Source organism: Curcuma longa, unplaced genomic scaffold, assembly GCF_044706935.1.
Source record: "Curcuma longa cultivar G26 ecotype Majalengka, Jawa Barat unplaced genomic scaffold, ITB_CL_G26_1.1 utg2798_np1212_758248_RagTag, whole genome shotgun sequence".
Lineage (NCBI taxonomy): Eukaryota > Viridiplantae > Streptophyta > Magnoliopsida > Zingiberales > Zingiberaceae > Curcuma > Curcuma longa.
Genome location: NW_027435600.1, coordinates 26964 through 48237, shown reverse-complemented (window position 1 = coordinate 48237; position 21274 = coordinate 26964). Strand labels below are relative to the sequence as shown.

Genomic DNA, 21274 nt, shown 5'->3' with positions numbered 1-21274 from the left:
TATCCAAGTACACTAGCCACTAGCAATGAAGTGTCAATATCTTGTATTTGCTTACTGCCCAACAATGATGAGTATGCATATAGAAAGCACAGGGCAGGAGCTCAAGCACCCAATTGGTGGACTCCAAAGAACAAAAGTATTCTTTTTGTGCTACCTCCTACAGTCAACTTGCACACATGAAAGCTTCACAAAGAGCATATTTTGAGTCAAGAACCTTTTTTTCCAGTGATCCATCCATTCGTGCTCCCCAAGGCTTCTTGAATGATGAGTGAGTGCAGCAAAAGAATACCTATGACAGAACCTTGAGAGGCACCTTCAGTGGCCTCTGCAATAAAGATATAGGATAAACTTTATTGTAGGTAGTAATTGAGCTCTTCAGTACAACTCTTTCTCAACTCTTCCTAAAGATATAGGATAATTTATCTTTAAGGTCATGCATCATTGCAACAAAATCAAAATTATATGCATGCAATAAAATATCTGCAACTTGACTACTAAATTACTACAGTTGCATCAGTTTGCTGGGATCATTTGCTTCATTAGTTACATCACAAGGATGGCCATATATTGCAAAGTTTAATTATCGTTGTACTGAGAATTACCGACATCAAGGAATATATAAAAGCTACAATTACAATAATCTAGACAGAAATGGAAACGAGATCTTTCATGCTTGCTTACTTTGTTAGATTAATGACTTCGAGACTTTGAATTAATGATGTGACAACAAAAACAAATTAAACTGTTATATTCTAATCCTACGTCCCTTAATGCGCACGTAATCAAGATACTAATGAACTGCCCTGTTCCACTTTTAATTTAATGATAGATTCTTAAGGACATTGACAGAGGATGGAGATTCCAAAGCCATGAATGTTTTCTTTTCTGTCCTTTGTACCAAACGAAACAGTCTAATACTGATTAAGTTTTACAAGCAAACCAGAAATCTTTCTAAAGCATGGTTGCCTTTTTTATGTTTGGCACAAAGAAGCAAAAGAGAGCAGCACAAAGGGATTGGAGTAGGGACTGGCGAGCACTCTGGAGGAGCCATGTATCTATCTTTAATTTGGTGGTGCTGCTGCTCTTTTAGTTTCCACCATCCAAAGAGCACTTCGAACTTTGGCACACACTGTTGATTATTCCTTGGAAGGAAACAAGGAATAGGACCACAACATGGATCACCCTTTCGCATGGTTGGGGTACCAAATCTTTTCACTCTTTTGGAGTGATGATAATGTTGTTATATTTTGGATTTAATGAAATCAAACTTGAATACTAAGAGGCTTAATTGGATTCCTTCTTTTTGAGATGAAATTTCTTACTCAACATCTTTCTCATATCCTCTTTCAGAATACTAAAAGAAGTTGCTGGTCCTGCACATGAATTTAGATGGGAAAAAAGTGAGAGTGACAAAGATGCGATAAGATTGCTTAAATTGCCCTTCATTTATTTACTGAATTGCGTGCCTTCCAATTTGAGTTCATCAGGATTTGGTTGTGCTTATTTCAAAGTTTGAGCTTTCTAAATCAATGCTATTCGACAGGTTCACCAAAGGTAGATGGACCATATCTAGTTGAGCATTTTTAATATTAACGAGGCAAATCAAACACGCAATTGTTTATATTCGATCATAATGAAATGAGTGAATAATAAGAACAAGTACTGATTATTATATTCCTGAAGTTGGAAAGAGGAGTGATGTTATATTAATGGCATATTCATGTGGCAAGTGTTATATTGATGAAATTTATATTTTTCTCTCATGAATCTTATCATAGTCCATTTTCTCTCATCATTTCTCTAGAAAGTAAAAAACAAAACAAAATTTGATTTTGATATATGCCTCTTCTTTCTATCTTTTGCATTGGTCATAAAGTTTTAAAACATGAATTGCCAAGTACCCACCATCTCATTTTAGGTTTGGCTTTCCTTCCTCAAAGCATGAAGTACACATTGCTAATTTCTCCTTATGTGACAAAGAACAAATGTATGTCTTTTCCTTTTCTTAAAGAAGGCTTTTAGTTGGGTGAAGAACTCATCTTATCTTATTAATAAATCGGTCACTCATGCAAGGCTGTAACATTAGAATTTAAATGGATTCAAATGATATCATGGACATCATAATCTCAAGTAAGTTATTGATCTTTTCTATAACCTATGGCGATTTGACCACGAGCTCATCGTCAATCTACGGTCACAACTCATGATAACTTAGTCATGATCTCATAGTGAGTCCATGATCACAACTCATGATGGCTTGGTTGTGAGCTAGTAGTTAGTTTGAGGTCATGACTTGCGGTCACTCTACGATCACAAGCTCACAACCAACCCACGGCTAAAAGCTTGTGGCTAGGTTGTGTAGAAATCGGTCAAGATTGTTCCGGTAAAATTTAAATTTGTCTTCCTTTAATTTTATGTTAACTAATGGGAGGAATTTTTATAAACTTTCATACAATTTATCCTTTTCAACCTCTTTTAGGGTGAAGAACAAGATGACAATTGAAGTGATGTGAATATAAAGCCTAGCAAAATTGGCAAGTAGTAAAGATGAGACGAGTGATCGCACCATTAGATAGTTTTGAATCATGACTTAAAGGGCTCGAAGGGAAAGCATAGATGGTCCAAATAGGGAAGTCAAGTTCCCTCATATGCTATTTTTGAATTCCCATTTCATGCAAAGCTTCCAAATTATGTGATATATATATATATATATATTTCTTAAAACAATTTTCTATATATTTTACGTATATAGAATTTTTAATATATTTCTAATAAACACATTGACTTAAAAGATGTACGTAGCTCATTTCTTTGCCCAATCATGCACAAATAAACTAATATAACTTTATTTATTTCCACATTGATATAAAATAAACCGGCCCTATTATGGCCAGCGAATCACCTTCAAAATCAGGCAGCATTATTTTGGTCAAATCAATCGCTTCCAAATTTTAAACCAATAAAAGAAAAATGGCGATCACGTGACTCTTGACATAATCGGGGGCTTTAGATTCAAGCCGCACACGTGTACAAAATCCAGCCTCTCAGTTAAAATATTTCACGTGCTCCACCACTGTTCCCAAATTTCCTTTCAATCTCTTTCCTAATTCTTTTCGTGTTAATTTGGAAATTTCCGGTTGGACTTTGGTTCGCCAATGAGTTACGCCTCGGACCATTCGGCACTGAACCGGGTCTGATTTTTCGGTTCGCTCGGTCTAAAGTAAGCGACGTCGAGCTTGAGTTTCTTAGACAGGGAACGCGGAAGGGAGAGCGATCAGTGGAGGACCCGGAAATCACACTGCTGTGGGGCCCGGGAAGAGCTCTGTTGGCTGTCTCAGATGGGATGTCAGATTCGCCATCGACCAACTGCTATCGTAAAGGTGCACGCCACGGGCGTTAAATAATGAATGAGGAGGAAAAAGGAAATTAAAAGACTGCTAGTGTCTCTTTCAAGCTTCGACCGACGTGCTCGCTGACGAGTTCGCCACGTCATCCTCCACCGGAATCCCAAGCAGACTAGTCATTTTTTCTATTTTAATTTTTTTTAAAATAAATTCTGCGATCAGTCGGAAACTGTGTGTTCCCAAATGGCGTAAGATATTCGCGGCCGTTCAATCGTTATTGGAGTCTGTTGACTAAGCGAAACTCCACCTGGAAGTAGAGGCCCAGATTTGCGCGATCCACGTGGCCGGCTGCGGAGGCCGCGATGTACCCGTCAGTCGAGGACCACGTGCAACATGTGATGGGGGCAAAGGGAAAGGGGATCCCGTCACCGCTCTGTGAGGGGGTGAGCAGTTAATGGCACTTTGAGGGAAGGTACCAGTATGATTGATGAACTATCATGATTTAGGTGCGTGTCGGATCTGGTATTGGCTTGATCGGCCGGTTCTGGTGCACCGGGCCACTTTGGTTCGCCACGTGCCAAACGACGTGTATATCGACGTGTATTGGATCCAGCTGTATATATACGGGCCTTGGGGTCTCCTCCTCTTGGTCTCGATATATTTGGTTGTCTGCACTCTCAGCGAATTACTGTGAATTTTGCAAATCCTTTTTTCTTTTATATTTCTGTTCTCAATCTCTCTCGCTCGCTCTCACCGGGATTCGTAGGAAGAGCGGCCATTGAGCGATCTCTGGAGTGATGGCGACGGTGGTGGCAGGGGCTGGTACCTCGGCGGCGGTACCGGAGCTGTACGCGAGGGACGCGATGATCGCGTGGTTCCGGAGCGAGTTCGCGGCCGCGAATGCGATCATCGACGCGCTTTGCAGTCACCTGGCGCAGATAGGGGGTGCCGAGGAGTACGAGTCGGCTTTCGCCGCCGTACACCGTCGGCGTCTCAACTGGATCCCGGTGCTCCATATGCAGAAATTTTTCTCCATCGCCGACATCTCCGCCGAGCTTCATTCGGTGGCGGCCAATCGATCGCCGGCGAAGGATAAGTTCCATGCAGTGTTTCGGCCGGAGGAGAAGCCTAAGGCGATCGACATCCCTCCCACGAAGGAGGAAATTGCCGCGGAGGAGGAAGCGGTGGCAGAGGGCGTTGAGATCGGCGTAAAGGATGCGGCGGCGGCGGAAATACCTTCGGATGAAGCAGCCCACGGTAGCATTGAAGTTGCGGGGATCGAGGAGCAAGCGGTGGCGGCGACGGAGGTTTATTCTGGAGGAGATGCTTCGGATCACAAGGGAGTTGAAGATGGCGACGCTGACAAAGGTAACTAATTAATTTATCAAATCAATTAATCAACGGATGCCATTTCAATCATTCTCTAAAAATTTCAACACTTTTTTCCCCACGGGCACTACTTTTTCAATCTCTAGATCTCTTCCCCAACATAAGTTAGCTTTGAACGAAATTCCACTTCGATAGGATGGCCCTGACAGAGCTTCTCTTCTCCCTCTGAGCATTCAGCAGTCGATTCTATGGCCGCCGCGGCCTCCCGGCGGCCGGATCGAGTTAGCCCCTTTAAGTGAAAAGCGTCCACAGACATGGGGAATCGTTGATTTTCCTTCGACATTTTAGGTAGTCGAGAATAAACTATGCACCTGCACTACAGATCGGAAGAGGAAGTCAATCAGCTCGGAAGCCGTGGAGAAGCTGCGCATCGCATTGGGGATGAACCAAAAGGGAGATCGCTGCGCTCGCTTTACACGGCTCCCTTGGCGTCACGTGGCAATTCGTTCTCGTGTGACGCGAACCACGAGGGTTTCGATCCGTAATTAACGATCGGACGATCTAAACCAGCCGAGTGGGAGGTGGGTGAGGGGTACATGTGCCGCAGTCCGTTTGGTGGTCAACCAGTCTCCCCTTCCGGGCGGAAGGGGGTTTGGTGGTGCTGGCCCAGGCACCACGCCGCGCCGTTGTTAGGGATCCGGCGTAGCGGCGCGCCCACATGCCGGGAGACCGCCGGGCCCCACCAGTGGTGGCTTTTTGTGGCGTCCGTGGAGGCGGAGCCCATCTCGTTGCGGTGGTCTTAATCACAGGACCGGAAAGGAGTTCTATTGGAGCTGAGGGAGCACAAGGAGACGGAAAAGGTGGCATCGTAGCGTGGAGTTCAACAACTCTACGGAATCCAAGATGGAAATGTCCGCCGCCTAAATACTAGTAATTGACCATTCTGCGACTGCAAGGAAAATTCCTTTTTGCAAGCATTTAGGACATCTGGAAGGTTTGAACTACCAATTTCAAGTTTTCTACGGCATGCCTTTTTTTTGCTGTGGTTGAAGTCCTGGATCATAAATGAATCTCATGTTGAAATTTCAAAATCCTTCTGAGTTGTTGATTCAGGCATTAACTGTATATTATAATTGCACGTGCTAGGATCGCGAGAGGAGCTAGGTTCGGTGGAGGAGGTCAACGTTTGTACTGACCGTGGAGATTGCTTGGTGCGCCCAGAGAGGATCAAGATCTCCAAGGGTTTTGTGGCGAAGGAATCAGTGAAAGGGCATATGGCGAGTTCTATCTTAACATCATTGGACACAATTTCTGTATAGAGATGCAATATAAGATGCTGTAGGAAGTAGAAGTTTTGCATTCATATAAAATTAGCGAGCTTCCCGTATGATCAAGTATATTGATTATTGTGACTGTGTCAGGTCAATGTTGTAAAAGGTCTGAAGCTGTATGAGAACATTTTCTCAGAGTCAGAGCTACCAAGCCTTGTTGAATACATCAATGAGCTTCGTCTGGCAGGACGCAGAGGAGAACTACCTGGTAAAATTCTGCTCTATCTTCTATTGCTTTCTAGTATCAAATCACTGCATTTCTTATTAATGAGATTGCTTTTCATTAATCAATTCAAATACTTGATAATGCCATCATTTTTAGAGGCATTCTCTACTTTAGTTGATCAGGAGCTAACAACTGTGGAATAACTGCATTTGTGCATATGTTTTCAGGAGAAACTTTTATTTTCTTTAACAAGGAAATAAAGGGGAACAAGAGGGAGATCATTCAACTTGGTGTGCCATTATTCCAATCAGCTACTGAAGAGGGAGCAAGTAAAGATTACAATTCTGAGAATTGTTCCAAATTCTGTTAATTTCAATTAATTTGGCATCAAAATTTGAGCAGTATGAAAACTTGCTACTATGGTCATTCAACAATCCCAGAATTAACTAATGATGATGTTCACAAGAAAAGGAAAAAAGAAAAAACAATCCCTAACTGATGGACTAAGTGTTTTTTTTTATGTAGGCAATATAGAATCGATCCCCCCTGCTTTGCAGACCGTAATTGATCACTTGGTTCAGTGGCGCTTAGTACCAGAAAGTAAGAAGCCCAACAGCTGCATTATCAACTTCTTTGATGAGGTAACACTTTTTTATAGAGTTAATTGGAATTATGCTTATATCTCTAAAGTTTGAAGTCCAAGTTTCCTCATGTGCCTCTCCAACTTTATTTTGTTTTTCTACAGGATGAGCATTCACAACCCTACTACAAACCTCCACATCTGGAAAATCCCATTTCGACGCTTCTCCTCTCTGAAACTACAATGGCATTTGGGCGGTCTCTGATCAGCGATCATGAGGGAAAGTATAAGGGATCTCTGACCCTTCCAGTTAAGGAAGGGTATGCAAACAGACTTGAATTCCATTTTGAAAATTGTATTGTTAGACACTGCGAGGAACTCAATATAATACCTGCTGCATTAGTTTGTTAGACAATTCAATTATGAAATTCTCACATAATAATCCTGCATAAAATTCTGCAGGTCGCTGCTAGTTATGCGCGGGAATAGTGCTGACATGGCAAGGCATGTTGTGTGTGCATCACCAAGTAAGAGGATGACCATAACATTTGTGAAAGTCAGAACTTCCACACTTCATGCAGATTCACCTACTGCCATCCAGTCCAACAAAGCAATGACCTTGTGGCAATCTGGAAACCCGACTTCTCCGCAAAAGGTGCCTAATGGCGGAATCATTGCCTATGGGTCTCATCCCATGATCCCATCTACATGGGGTTTGACTCTCCGCACCCCTGTTGTCATGCTGGCACCACCACCTAGAGCAGTTGTCATGAACCCCATTAAGAAGGTTGCACGCAACGGAACGGGTGTCTTCTTGCCATGGGCAATTGGCCCAAAGAAGTACACCAAGCATCTCCCTCCACGCATTCAGAAGAGGAGGCTGCTATCCTTGCCATCTCCACTAGAAGCACAAGGATAGATTCTTCCGGCAGACTCAAACCGAAAAGCGTGGATTAGCTTTGGCCATCATGTCTTTTTTTTAAGAATCATAGAGATGGCAATTGCAACTTTGGGATGGATTTTCTTTGTTAGTCATGTCTCGTAAGGAAGTGGATGTATTTATGGTTGTGTCGAAATGGTGAAGAGGGATTTCATGTCAAGGAATTTCTTTTTCTGATGTTAGAATAGCAATGGCAGGGTGCTTAAATCTCTCCTCATGGATATGTAATATGCATTTCCAAGGTAGATAGATTCCTGGTCTCATATTTCTTCCTAGGTCGAATTCAAGTTTGCATTTCTTTGTCATTTGGTATTCTTCTAATTGTTCGAACACCCTAACTCAAAACCAGATCTCCAGGCACATGCCATGAACCCTATTATGTTTTTTCCCCTGTTCCAAAAAGTGAATGGGAACTCGAGGACGGATGCTCATTCGTTTCAATTTTCAGTGGCTCAAGAGGGATTTTGATCCATCTTTTCTACTAATCAACTAACACCTATATATTGTTGGAAAAAAATGAATGAAAAAGTGGTGGATGAAAAAGATGTTCTAAAAAGATAGTGTGTTGAGTTTTTAATCCTGCATTATGAGTCTAACTATGATATTAATTTATATTGAATTGCATTGTTTCAAATTGTGAATATATATAGGAAGAGATTCTCTCTATTACGCAGCCACTGTGCATTCACGGCGCGTGCGATGAAATTTATGCAAGAAAGGACTGCTAACAACTAACAATCGAACAAAAAATGATTAATTAAAAATATATACAACTAAATATTTCTTTCACTAAATGGACTTCATGTTATTTTTTATTATTACTAATCGAATCTTTTTCAATCTTCCTTGTGCATATTTATCATGAGATTATATAATAGATATCATTTTTCCATTTTCATTTTCTACATTTCGTCTTATTTAAACATGTCGATGAATCCAGATTAATAACAAACCAATCAGCAAGCTACGCAAGGCAAGCAAAAACTAGGGTAAGCGAGTTTATCTGTACAATCTGTCAAAGTGGATCAGTTCAAGCGCGGAGATTGGTCAAGGAAGGCTAAACAAGTCGAGTGGGTCAAACAAACCATGTGGGTCGATTGATCCAGTCGAATTAGGTAATCTAATCAAATTGGATGGTCAATCAACCTAAGCAAATCAAGTGATTTGGTTAGGCCATTAAGCAATTGAAGCAAGCAAGTGGTCAAGGCTGAATGATCTGGTTGAGATGGTCAAGGCTAGAACAATTAATCTACTTGATTCAACCTAGCCAAGGGATCTAATAAGGGCAAGCAATCCAAATGATGCAAGCAAGTTGGTCAATCTAGGCAAATTGATCAAAAGAATCAACTTGATCAAACTTGACTGATCAAACAGATCAAACAGGTCCATCAGCTCAATCTATCTAAGTCACCAATAGATCTAGGGAACTCAATTGAATCAATCGGCTAGATCATGCTAGTGAATCAACTTTACCAAAAGGTCCAATCATGCCAAGAGAGAGTTGTAGGGGGTGTTTGGCTTGATCAACTGCCGACTTAACTCAACCTGAAAAAATTATTTTTCTATTTATGCATCAAATACATATAAAAAATATTTTTCTATGGATTTTAATATTGCATCTAAATAATAAAAAATAAAATATTTTTCATAAATAAATTATTTTTCAATAAACAAATAATGCCTAACAACTGAGTAGTGAACACAAAATCATCATTTACATTTTCAACCAATGACTTTGATGTGACAAATTACGAAATAACAATAATCCAGCCTCTTATAACTTTGAAGTTTTGTTATCGCAGCCGTTACCCTTCACATCTGTTTCGTGCTTCAAAAGTGATATTAAGAAAAATTTCATACAAATAATCTTACAAAATTATTGATTTTTTATTTGCAATTGAAGATTTAAGACAAATAGTATCAAAGTTTCAAACCATACAAATATATCATTGTAGATAATTCATATATACAATCACCGAACAATAAATTTTATATATTCCCCTTTAGTTTGATTTGAGTTTCCACTGTTCTTAGTTTTTCTCCTTACAAAGTTAAAAAAACTTATGAACATGTGGTAAATCTTGAACATCAATTAATTGTCTTTAACATCATCTCTCAAACACACATTAATCCACATACAAGTTCTTACAGCAGAAATTTCGCCAAGGAAAACTCTTATTACTAAAACAATTCATAAAAAACTATAATCCATGAAGCAAAAATTTTAAAACCCTTTTGTTCGCATCCTTGGGAACTGGGCATCTGTGACTTGTTCGGTATCTACACTAAAAATCAATTAGAATAACACCAACCTTCAGTGAATGGAAGTCTCAGGCATATAATTGACTCCAAAATTCTCAACTCTGAGCGAATAATAAAGTTTTAAGCCCTAAAACATCATTAAATTTTTAATTAAATCAATATTTATCAAGTTATTCACATGTGTGAAGAGGGAACAAGCAAGCTAACTGAAACATAAACATCCAACTTGAAAAAACAGTGCCTTGTGAAGTTGAAACAACATTCTCAGATAAATCTGGCAACTTAACATGCAACAAAATCGAACCTATTAAATAGAGTGTCATATGGTGTGGTCAAGCAAAATAGAACCTGTTAAAATTGCATTTCCAACATTCTGAAACAAAATTCAAGCTCACTTAGAAATATTACAGACAATAAGCGCAGTGAATTACACTTTCCAGTTAAATCTTCTCAAACTTACCAAACAATCCATCAGGCATCAAGAACATCGCTTGTTATCTACCACTCTAGTGATGTGGAAAATAAATAAAATGGATGATATGGACTGGATTATCAATCTTAAATATGTCAAATCCTATAAAACTACATTAAAATTTGCAGAAATTTTCATGATGCCAATTTTTGGAAAAGGAAAATTACCAGAACAAGGAAGAACCTGAAAATCTTCTGCTTCCTCCAGAATCTGCAGAATTACTTGCTTCCCCATAAGTCTATTGCCAAATGTGCACCAGCAACCAGTGAAAGAAAAACTTCAATAATACTGTATCAACAAACTAAAGATCAAGAGAAGCAGCAAAGAGAATAAGGATGATTGACCCAATATAAAGGTAGTTCACTGAAAGATGCAGCGAAAACCAACATGTTAATTCTTCCGAGCACCAAACACAAGCTAGACCCATGTCAGCATGTACCATATTATTAGATGGAGAGAAAGTAAATAAATTTCCCTTTGGCAATAGTTATTGAACCAACCGCTTCCGAACTCCAGCGAGTTGTAGCAGATCTCATTTGGCTCCACTATGGCTCACTCAACCCCTTTACACGCCAGTTGTTGCTCCAGAATCATTCTTCTTGTGGGCATATTGCCAGACAGCTCATCAGATGAATCCAACATCGCCCTTTGATAGAAATCTGCCACCAAGGCCAACCATCGCGGAGGCAAAGTTGAGCTGGGTGTTGCTTCTCAGAACAAAGTGTATGTACTGCTGCTTGACAGGTTGAACATGGGTCATATTGTGCCAGAAGTCAATCAACAGAGTAGCAATGTGCATGATAAGGTCATCATCGCCAACAAGTAGAGCTTGCAACATGGCCAAGGAGTAGCTCACATTCATCAGGCAAGACTGGAGCTCACTCTCGGGGTTCAGCTTGCAACGGCATGCAACATGGTGAGGTCAGTGGGCTCCTTGAAACTCTACCACCTTGTTCAGTTGTTGATGCTGGCAAGTGCAAAGTTGGTGCCAAACATGGTGCCAATGCATTGTTGACATCCATGGCAATCTATGTGGTGCCAATTTGATTGTGGAGACGAGCAGTTCGTCTTTTGTCAGTTTCCCACTAGCATGGACCCAAGTGAAGATCCATGCCAGCCACAGGGGTCACAACCTGCGGGTACATGCCGGCTCTTGATCAGACTCAACATGCCCGTGTGCCAAGTCTAGCCCACCTTTTTATATAAAAAAATTAAGTTAGTTGTTAAATTAAACATTTATTGCTGAACCTAGCTTGACTCTAGCCAAATTCGAGTTCAATGCTAGGACAAACCTCGACCAATTTGAGCTATGCCCGACCTCCAAATTGGCTTAGCACAAGCCAAAGCCAGGCCTGCTCCAAACACCTCTAACTATACCATTACTTTGGCCTGTCAAACCAAATCGAAGAAGCTGGTGTGTGTGTGCTATCAGTCTCGAAGTGGCAGAATTCAAAAGTGAAGTTGTTAAAGGCAGAGTTGGTATCTCTTCCTTTACCTCTCCAACCTAAGTATAGTTTGCCACTAAACAAGGCTATATGGTTCTTAGTCAAGGACTGTCAAGACCTTGTCTATTTTTAAAACAAAATTTAAATTTTTTCTCATTAAAAAAAATAAAATTAAAAAAATAAATTAAATTCTTAGAATTGGTATTTTGAATGCATTTAAATTTATCAGAGGTAAATGATGTGATATTTTGCTTCTTCATCATTAATGATTTTATTTTATTTTCTAAAAACTACAAAAATAAAAATAGAAAATTTTCAATTGTCAAACAAGGCCTAAAACTGTATTTTTATTTTTATTTTGATAAAGCAAAGCGCAGGTCCTTTAGGAATAGAACTATAGTGAGTAGGAAAAAATTCTCAAACTCAAGCCACCCAGCGCCCAATTGTTCCACCATGTGTCACATTGGGACCAACCAAAAAACAGTTTTAATATATAGAATAACTTTATTCACAAATAATACTTAAGACTTACCTTGTGGATATCAGAATACCGTAGCATGTGCGAGGACTAGAAATGTGAAGGAGAATGTCTGCAAAAATTGAATATATAAACATTCAAGTAAGAGGACTAAAATCCACAGAAGAAACTTGTGCATTGAATAACATAGATAAATCTTGCTGGATAATATCCAAATTTAACTCCCTGGAAATGAATCTCATTTACGATTTTCTGAGCCCTATAAATTGGAACATTAAAAAAAATCTATGCAGTCCTTTCACTAGATCTCAGTGCTTTTCACCATTGAATTGTGCTTGACATTTAACACATAAGTTGATTGGAAGTAACAACAATTGCATGTGATATAACCTACGGGTTTTTTTAAAAAAACCAAACTTAGAGAGTTAGAAGGTACATGCAAACAATTAAAATATTCACCAGAGAACTTCTATTATTAGGAAAAATAAACAGCTTCAGAGGTGTTTCGCAAATTTCATCTCAGATTTTTACACCAAGATGTTGTCATACCATAGTAGAATGTAAACATATACAACCTAACAACTGGATCAAGGATCTTACCAAAGGTATGCTTACACAAAATTACAAAACAAGATTTCCATATTGCTTATTTCAGCAATGAAGTTAGATTCATAGGCAGGTAAAAGAAGCTAACTCGTGGCATTTTTTTAAAGTTGAAATGTTTAAGCTAAGATCACTCAGCTTAGATCGATAGATACACTAATGCCTCAAAATTCCATATAATTTTGCAGCAAATTAATCACAGAGATCCTTTGCACCGCCAGATGTTAGTTCAAGATATGTATCTCATTCAGCAAACATGTTATATGGTAATGAGAAGTCTGTATCCTATCAAGTCAATTAGCATTTGTTCTTGTTAACAGTAATGAAGATAAAACAAATTTCATATATAAAACAGTGCTTTCTATAAAAATTAGCAAACATTAACATTCCAAATAAAGATATAGTACATCTATTCCATGTTCAATGAGGAAACACCAACTTAGTTTGCAATTAAGTAGCAAGCATATATGCAATTATTCACATTTTATTCACAGAATGAAAGAAGTAATTTTATTGGATAAGACAGATGCAAAACAATCAAAGAAGACATATCTATACCCACAAATCAAGGCTTGATGGGTTCATCATCGTCCTCAATATCCCAACTCAGATCCTCATCCTCCTCAGCAGCACCAGGCCTCTTGTGCAGATTCACCTTGAGAAGAGTCGCATTGGAGCCACCGGGTCTCTTCTCTTCATCCTCTGGTAGATCCTCAATCTCATCCCACCCAAGATCATCTTCCTCTGGTAGAGAATTCTGGCTTGAAATAATTGAAAATTCACTGTCCTTGGATGACTCTGCAGAATCTGTCTTTCCTTCAGTCAGCACAGTTCCATCCAACTTGGAGGTCAAAGAATCAACTATCAATTTACTGTCTTCAGCATTGTCAGATGTTGATATCTCTTTCTCATTAACCTTCACATCCGAACCCTTCAAAGTCCTATCTTCAGATATAACTGAAGATTTTTGCTCTGTTGAAGTATCCACTATTAACTGCACATCACTATCTTTCTCCTCTTCTGGTTTTCCAAACACATTAACATCACCAATTTTGTCTGGATTTTCCTCCTTTTTGAGTTTTTCATCCATCTTCTCCTCGTCCTCATCATCAACGTCCCAGCTCAAATCCTCCTCGGCCTCTCTCGAAATCACCCTCTTCACGAGCTTTGCTCTTGCATCTTCAGCCTGCTTCAGCTTATGCACCTTGTAAAAGTACCGGCGCCAGAATGTATCGTAATCCACAACACCAGGCACCAGCTTGTTTAGGAACCCATCCAAAGTGTCATTCTCATTGCAAAGATTTTCCATCTCCTCTTCTTCGATGCTAAATCAAATTCCGATATCCACTTGCTGAAGTCATCGGTGTCCTCTGGGTCTACGGAGAAGGTACTCATATCCGACTGTATCGCAAGCAACAGCATCTCGTACCGACTGTAAATCCTAGAAGAGGCAGCGGAACTGGCCGGCAACCTCGGTTCACTGGACGCTTCATTTCCTGAATCAGCACCAGCCTCCAGCGATAGGATCACTTCCTTGCTCTGGGAAATGATTCCAGCAGTCCCTCGCCACACTGAACCGCCCAAATCGTCGATGGCCTCCCCGACAGACTCCAGGGACTCCTGGACCATGGAGGCACCAGCCTCGAGTGACCCAGGAAGATCACGGACAGCGCGCGCAGCAATCTCCCGGAACGCCGAAGTCTCCTCCTTAAGGCCGGAGCTGAATTCGGCCAGGTCGCGGCGGTATGTCTGGATGACGGACTCAGACTTCGATGCAAATGTCTCGATTAGTCCTCCGAATATCCAGCCTCCGAAGCCTCCGCCTCCGTCCTCAACATCGATTTCCGGAGAAATAGGACTACGGCTTTCGCCGCCAAATGCATCCTCGCCTCCTCGCTCGTTGTGGTCGCGATCGGGATCGACACGAGGCGACGTTTGCGACGTCGATAGGTCGGCATCCGCAGAGAAAACCGATCTGAAGAAATCCATGGCGGAGGCAGGGAACTCTTCGCGTTAGGGTTAGGGCGCGAGTCGAGAGGGACGACGCAACCCGGGGAGAATACCGCGAAGGTCCGTCGATTCGTTCTGTAGAGTGATGACCTTAGGAGCCGCTTGGTACGCGGGTTTAGGAGAAGGGAATGGGAATGGGAATGAAATCTATTTCATTCCCATTCTTAATGCTTGGTAGACAGGAATGGATATCCAAATAAGGATATGATATCCTTATTTTCATACCTTACTCCTCCCCCGGTTATCGCCAAAACCCATTTCCACGCGCTACACTTTTTTTTTCTCGTGGACGACAGTATCCCGCGACCTTTCTTCTTCCCCATCCGCCGCGATTCTTCCCCCTTCCTCGCGATCGCCTCCCTGCCGCGATTCTTCTTCCCCACCCGCGGTCCGTGCGATCGCCCTCTCTGCTGCGCCTCGGATCGCTCTCCCTGCTGCGCACTTCGCCGTGATTGCCCTCCCTGCTGCGCGCTCCGCCGCGTTCGTGTTGCGCCGCGATCGCCCTCCCTGTTGCCTCGCACGCGATCGCCCTCCTCTGCCGCGCGCTCCGCCGCCGCGTCCCTTCGGTCGTCGCACGCGATCATCATCCCCTGCTGCCTCGCACGCGATCGCGCTCCGCCTCCGCCTCCCTTCGGCCGTCACAAGCGAGAAGACGGTGCAAACCAAACAACATTAATGGGAATAATACCCATTCCACTATCTATACCAAGCATCAAAAATTTGGTAATCATTCCCATTGCCATTAACCCCTCAATGAAATTCATTACCATTCCCATTATCAAATTTACACCAAGCGCCCCCTTAATTTACCCCGGGGAGCCGTTAAGTGAAGGGACCGATGAGTTTAGGGTTTGACCAATTACATGGATTGATTTTTTTTAAAAAAAAAATCTGATTTTTGCAGTTATTTTTTGTATATAAAAACTTAACCATGATTACTTGGCATAGATAAAAAAAAATTTAAGGTTGATTTATAGTTTGTTGTTCTACTATGTCTCAATTGAATTGAAAGTCGAAGTAAACTGCAAACACAACCAAATTTAAATTTAAAAAATAATTAAATAATTTTCTCTTCCCCTATTCAAGCTAAAGCAGCTAAAATTTCATAATTGGATAATAATATTGCAATCACTGCTCCCGACCTTTGTTTTTTTTTGTTCTTGTGGGTCATTGCCAAATCGGTATATTCACATTTGACACCCCAATATTTTATATAACTCTCCTAGTTAAAATTAATTTGCAAGCCAATGCTCTCCCTCTCTCCGGCTCGATCGGTCTTCGTCCCCCCATGCAATCTACTTAGCTAGCCTTCCAGGGCCGGCGACGAGGACCTGTAGAGATCGTAAGGAGCCCAAAGGTAGTCGACGGCGCAGGGTTTCCGGGAGTCCAATCTCAGCCATGGCTTCCCCTTTCCGCTCCAATGGAGAAGGCTGATGGGACCCGGGTGGAGGCTCCGGCACTTGCCCTCCAGGTTGTCTCCGCCGAGGCCGTGCTGGTTCCACCGGTGGTCCACCGCCTTGATCTTTCCCGCCAAGACCAGCAGGAAGGGGGGCAGCGAACCCAACTGGTAGATCCTCCTCTGTTTCTGCACGGCCATCCACTGCTCTACCATCTTGGTGTATCCCCCTGCTCGCCACAGCTCCACGTCCATCACCATCACGCCGGTGTTGAAGTAGCATGGGTGGCGGCCACGGAACGTGCCGGCGAGTTCTTGGTCGGCCCAGAAGGCGTCGGTGAAGTACTTGGTGAAGTTGGCGTGGCAGTACTCCGGCGCGGCCACGACGCGGCCCTCGAGGTCGACCTGCCACAGGCGGCGGATGTCGTCGACGACGATGACGTCGGAGTCGAGGTAGATGACGCGGCGGACGTCGGCGGGGAGGATGTGGGCGAGGTAGATACGGGCGTAGTTGAGGGGCTGGTCGAGAGCGTTGCGAATGGAACGGGAAATGCGACCTCGCACGCGGGCGGAGTCGAAGCGGTAGACGCGGAAGTCGAGGTAGGGGAAGGCGGCGCGTATGGCGGCGAGGACGTCGAGCTCTGGGCGGGCGGCGAGGAAGTGGAAGGTGACGCTCTCCGGGCAGGAGGTGTGCTGGAGCATGGAGAGGACAGCCGCCATGGTGCCGCGGAGGTAGTTGGCATCGAGGGTCATGGCGACATCGACGCGGAGCGATTCGGGGCAGTCGTCTCCATTGCGGAAGGCAGGGGCCTCCCGGAAGGCAGGGGTGGCGGAGGAGGGGGTAGGGGTGGGGCGGCGGATGACGTCGACGCGGAAGGAGGAGGAGGCGGAGGGGAGGAGGAGGAGGAGGAGGGAGGAGAGTACAATAATTACGCCGCGGCGGATGGAGGAGGTGGTCATCCTGCCGCGCGATGAAGGAAAGCTAAGTCAGATTAGGAGGAGGTAAAGGAGGAGGAGGAGGAGAATCCACGGGGGGAGGATATGTTAAAGGCGGGTGGCGGAGGATGAGCTGCAGGGTAGGAGAGCCGATGGCAATGAACGGGAGGGAGGGAGCGAAGCGCGGGGGATATATTTTGAGCTTTGCGGCCATGGACGACGCGCCAAGAAAGGGAGATAATTCAGAGAGAGGAATTAAGGAAACGCGCGCGTGTGCGACGGCTATTTTTGGCGGCGTAACGGAACGGAACGCGCGTGGAGAAGTCAGAAAGAAACAGGACTAGTCCAAGGACTCGGCGGGGAAAAGAAAAAGAAAAAAAACATGAAGAAAGCGGCGAGCGAAGGAGCGAAGAAAGGAGGGAGGAGGAAGCACGGAAACGGCAAGGGAAAGGAGGAGAGGGGAAATGGGAGTCATTGCATGGTTATTGCAGTGTGTGTAAATGAGAGAGATAAATAAAGGGCGGTCAAAAAAGGGTAACGCGGAGCTCCATTACGCGTCGTCTCCGCAGCTCCGCGTGCCTCCGTGTTACCGTGCTTAATTAACGACCAGGTGGTTCGAATCCAGCAACGTAACTGAACCACGTCGAATTGAAATTTCTAATATCGAGCGTAAGAAAATCAACAGAATAGGTAGAAAATGAATGATGTTTGTGGGATGACTCTTCTTGTTCTCTTTCTTTCTTTTCCTTGTCACTTGGCAACTTAACGTATCTGCTAAGAAAAAGGAGTAACTCAATGTGAACAGTATTAAACTGAATATTTATGAATTTGATTGAGTAGAAGTGGATCTTGGATGTCTTCTAGAGGCGTATAACTTGTTATAAGAGCCTTCTTATTTTCGGATGTCTTCTAGAGACGGAGAAGTCTTTTATAACAAGTTCTTACAAAATAAATTTCAATAATACGGAATACAAATGAAAATGAAAATAAAAATATTTTACAATTGAGAAATTTATTTTGGATGCTCACTTGTCACTTAGGAAGCACCCTTAATTAATGACTTTTAACCTCTCAAGAATTGGTAATAAAAAAACTCCTTGTTTTTAAGTTGGAATTGATTTCCGTTTATAAGTCAACTAATCTAACACATCAATTGATTGATATGATCTCCGACCCATTGAACAACTACTGAACCTTCTGAAATCTGTCTGATTTTATTGATTATTTGAACATCAATCAATTGATACAACTCTTCAGCCGACTGATTCCATCAGTCGAATCTGTTGGATTGCAAGGGTGCAAATATATTCCTACATCTAAAACACATGAAAAAGATCATGAGTTTAAAAGGATGAAAGATATCTCCAGGTATGAGACTGAGACCTTTTAGGGAGAGCCCAAGAACAAAGTCATGAGGGTTTAGGCCCAAAGTGGACAATATCATACCATTGTGGAGATGCAGACATCCTTGGGGACCTAACAAATGGTATCAGAGCGAGGCCACTCTTCACCGGACTAACCACTGAAAGAGTCATGATTTAGATCTAATCATGTGGTTGAACCTTAAACAAAGGAAGTGGATATCATGTGGGTTGAACCTTAAACAAAGGAAGTGGATGATCCTGTGTCTGAGGGGGACCAGACACCATGAAAAAGATTATGGGTTGCGGCTAAAAGGAAGTCCTAATAGGTCGGATGGACCGAGGGGGTTTTCCATTTGAGGGGGTAGGCTTTCAGTTTGAGGGGTCGGGTGGATACATGGAAAAGATTATGGGTTGAAGGACTGGTAGTCCTGGTCGGATGGACCGAGGGGCAAACGGAGGCTTTGCGGCTGGGCAGGGGGTCCTACTAGGTCTGGTGAACTGAGGAACAGGAAGTCTTGGTGGGTTGAGGATTCGGACATCAAACGGAGGCTTTCCGTTTGAGGAGGGCCTGTGGTCCTTTGTTTAAGGAAGCATAGTCCCACATCTAAAACACATGGAAAAGATTATGGGTTTAAAAGGATGAAAGAAGCCTCCGTTTGAGGGGGGTCTGTGGTCCTTTGTTTGAGGAAACATAGTCCCACATTTAAAACACATGGAAAAGATTATGAGTTTAAAAGCATGAAAGATATCTCTATTGGTATGAGGCCTTTTGGGGAGAGCCCAAGAATAAAGTCATGAGAGTTTAGGCCCAAAATGGATAATATCATACCATTGTGGAGATGCGGACATCCTTGGGGACCTAACAAAATCAAACAATTGAGTTGATATGCTTCTGTTCGACTTTCGACATCAATCAATATGCAACTCATCAATTGACTGATGTCATCAATCAAATTAAGCAATTAAATTTGACTTACTCCGGGTCATTGTAAACTACCATTAGTCGACTGATGTCATTAGTCAATCAAGTAATCAAATTCAACTTGCTTATGTTCACTTCTAATTGACATCAATATGATCATGGATATCAATCGACTGATATCGAGTAATAAAGAGCTCTGAATGAGCTTCATTTCGCATCAATGATCGTCTTAGTTTGTTCTAATATCTGAGTCAAAAGTTATGACCTTTGAAAGTTTGCTCTATCGCTTCCGCATTACTATCAATCGACTAATACTTCTATTTCAACTTTTAAGTTGAATTCTTATTTTGTCTGATATCCAATTGACCTTAACTTAGTAAGACCTCCTTTGTCCAACATCTAGTCAATTTTAACCGGTCGAGACTTTTTATTACCTAGCATCTAGTCAACCTTGATCTGTCAGGATTTCCTCATTATCTAACATTTGATTAACCTTGATCTGTCAGGACTTCACGTCTCATGTTGACACTCTGTTGGACTTTCAATCATCAAATGTCCGATCAACCGTGACCCACTTAAACTTTTTTTTTGTGTCAATTCTCTATTAGACTTCCAATCACTAAGTGTCTGGTCAACTATGACTCGCTTGAACTTTCTGCCTCATGTCAAATATCCAATTCACATAATTCATTTGGACTTCCTCTTATATATAATGTTCGATCAATCATGACTTCCTTGAATACAGAGACAACCCTTGATAGGATCTTGTGTTTAGTTACATTTGAAATTATCATAGACTCATTACTTATAATTATTTGAAAAATAAAAAAAAATCAACCCTTACTCCTATAGAGAGGAATATCCTCTCCTCATAAAGGAAAGAGGTAAGCAAGGGATATAAAACAAATTCAAATTAAACCCTTAAATTCTTAACAAGCTAAATTAAAAATAAAATAAAGAAAAATTACAAGGATCATGAAAACAAGAACTAAATGGTAAAATCCTAAGTTCTTATTGAACTAAAGTAAAGAATTATTGTAGGATTATACTAAGTAGATCAAAATAAAAGTTTTATACTTTGACTCAATAAACCAATACAAATTAAACCAAAATGTTATTAAAGTGAATGTAAATCTACACAATAGACTTAATTATGAGAACATATAAATCTATTACATATCAACAAATAAAGCTAGATAGCAAAGGTGTCAATGTTTGACAAGATGGAGAAAAAAACTTTTCTATAAAAGTGAAATCCATCATCCATCAATTTTACACGGTCGCTTTCACGACTATATGTGAGAAGTTAAATTAAAAAATTATAATTGACCACGACTTCATCGAAATTTAAACTCTTATTCTCTTCTACGTCTTTTCTCCGCCATAATCAACTTATCAAAGTAAGATATTTGAGCACATCATTTCAAAATTAAGATGGCTCAAGGGTAATAATGATAAAGGAAATTATAGAAAATGTTTGATATTAAATTCCTTTTTTCTAGTGTGATAGTGTTTGCTTGGCGTATTTTAAGTTGACGAGCTGTTCCTCCTCTCACCCCGTGCGTTATCTTGCGCTTAATATACGCACGATGAAATCAAATCGGAAGTTGTTTCTTTCCGATCGGCGTTCACAGCGAAGGAAATGAGTCGTCTTCAACGTAAAGCAGCAACAACTGCAGCTGCTCGTGATCAAATG

At 41.7% G+C, this 21274-nt stretch overlaps 2 protein-coding genes and 1 pseudogene across 2 annotated transcripts; 1 reads left to right on the top strand and 2 right to left on the bottom strand.

Moving 5' to 3' along the window:
- Positions 1-4009: 4009 nt before the first annotated feature.
- LOC141820168 (RNA demethylase ALKBH10B-like) lies at positions 4010-7972 on the top strand. The gene is made up of 7 exons (XM_074707441.1): positions 4010-4712; positions 5820-5950; positions 6095-6212; positions 6398-6499; positions 6696-6811; positions 6916-7070; positions 7213-7972. Exons 1-7 carry the CDS (start codon positions 4142-4144, stop codon positions 7667-7669), a joined length of 1650 nt encoding a protein of 549 aa, XP_074563542.1. The 5' UTR covers positions 4010-4141; the 3' UTR covers positions 7670-7972.
- A 1997-nt stretch (positions 7973-9969) lies between these two features.
- On the bottom strand, positions 9970-15009 carry LOC141820137 (uncharacterized; annotated as a pseudogene).
- Positions 15010-15978: 969 nt separating this feature from the next.
- On the bottom strand, positions 15979-17748 carry LOC141820219 (putative galacturonosyltransferase-like 4). The gene has a single exon (XM_074707506.1). The coding sequence runs from the start codon at positions 17314-17316 to the stop codon at positions 16264-16266; it is 1053 nt and encodes a 350-aa protein (XP_074563607.1). The 5' UTR covers positions 17317-17748; the 3' UTR covers positions 15979-16263.
- Positions 17749-21274: the final 3526 nt, after the last annotated feature.

Coding starts and splice junctions, on each gene's coding strand:
- LOC141820168 (XM_074707441.1), top strand. CDS start 4,142: ATGGCGACGGTGGTGGCAGGGGCTGGTACCTCGGCGGCGGTACCGGAG. Junction 6,213..6,397: donor ACGCAGAGGAGAACTACCTG/GTAAAATTCTGC, acceptor ATATGTTTTCAG/GAGAAACTTTTATTTTCTTT. Junction 7,071..7,212: donor ACCCTTCCAGTTAAGGAAGG/GTATGCAAACAG, acceptor AAAATTCTGCAG/GTCGCTGCTAGTTATGCGCG.
- LOC141820219 (XM_074707506.1), bottom strand. CDS start 17,316: ATGACCACCTCCTCCATCCGCCGCGGCGTAATTATTGTACTCTCCTCC.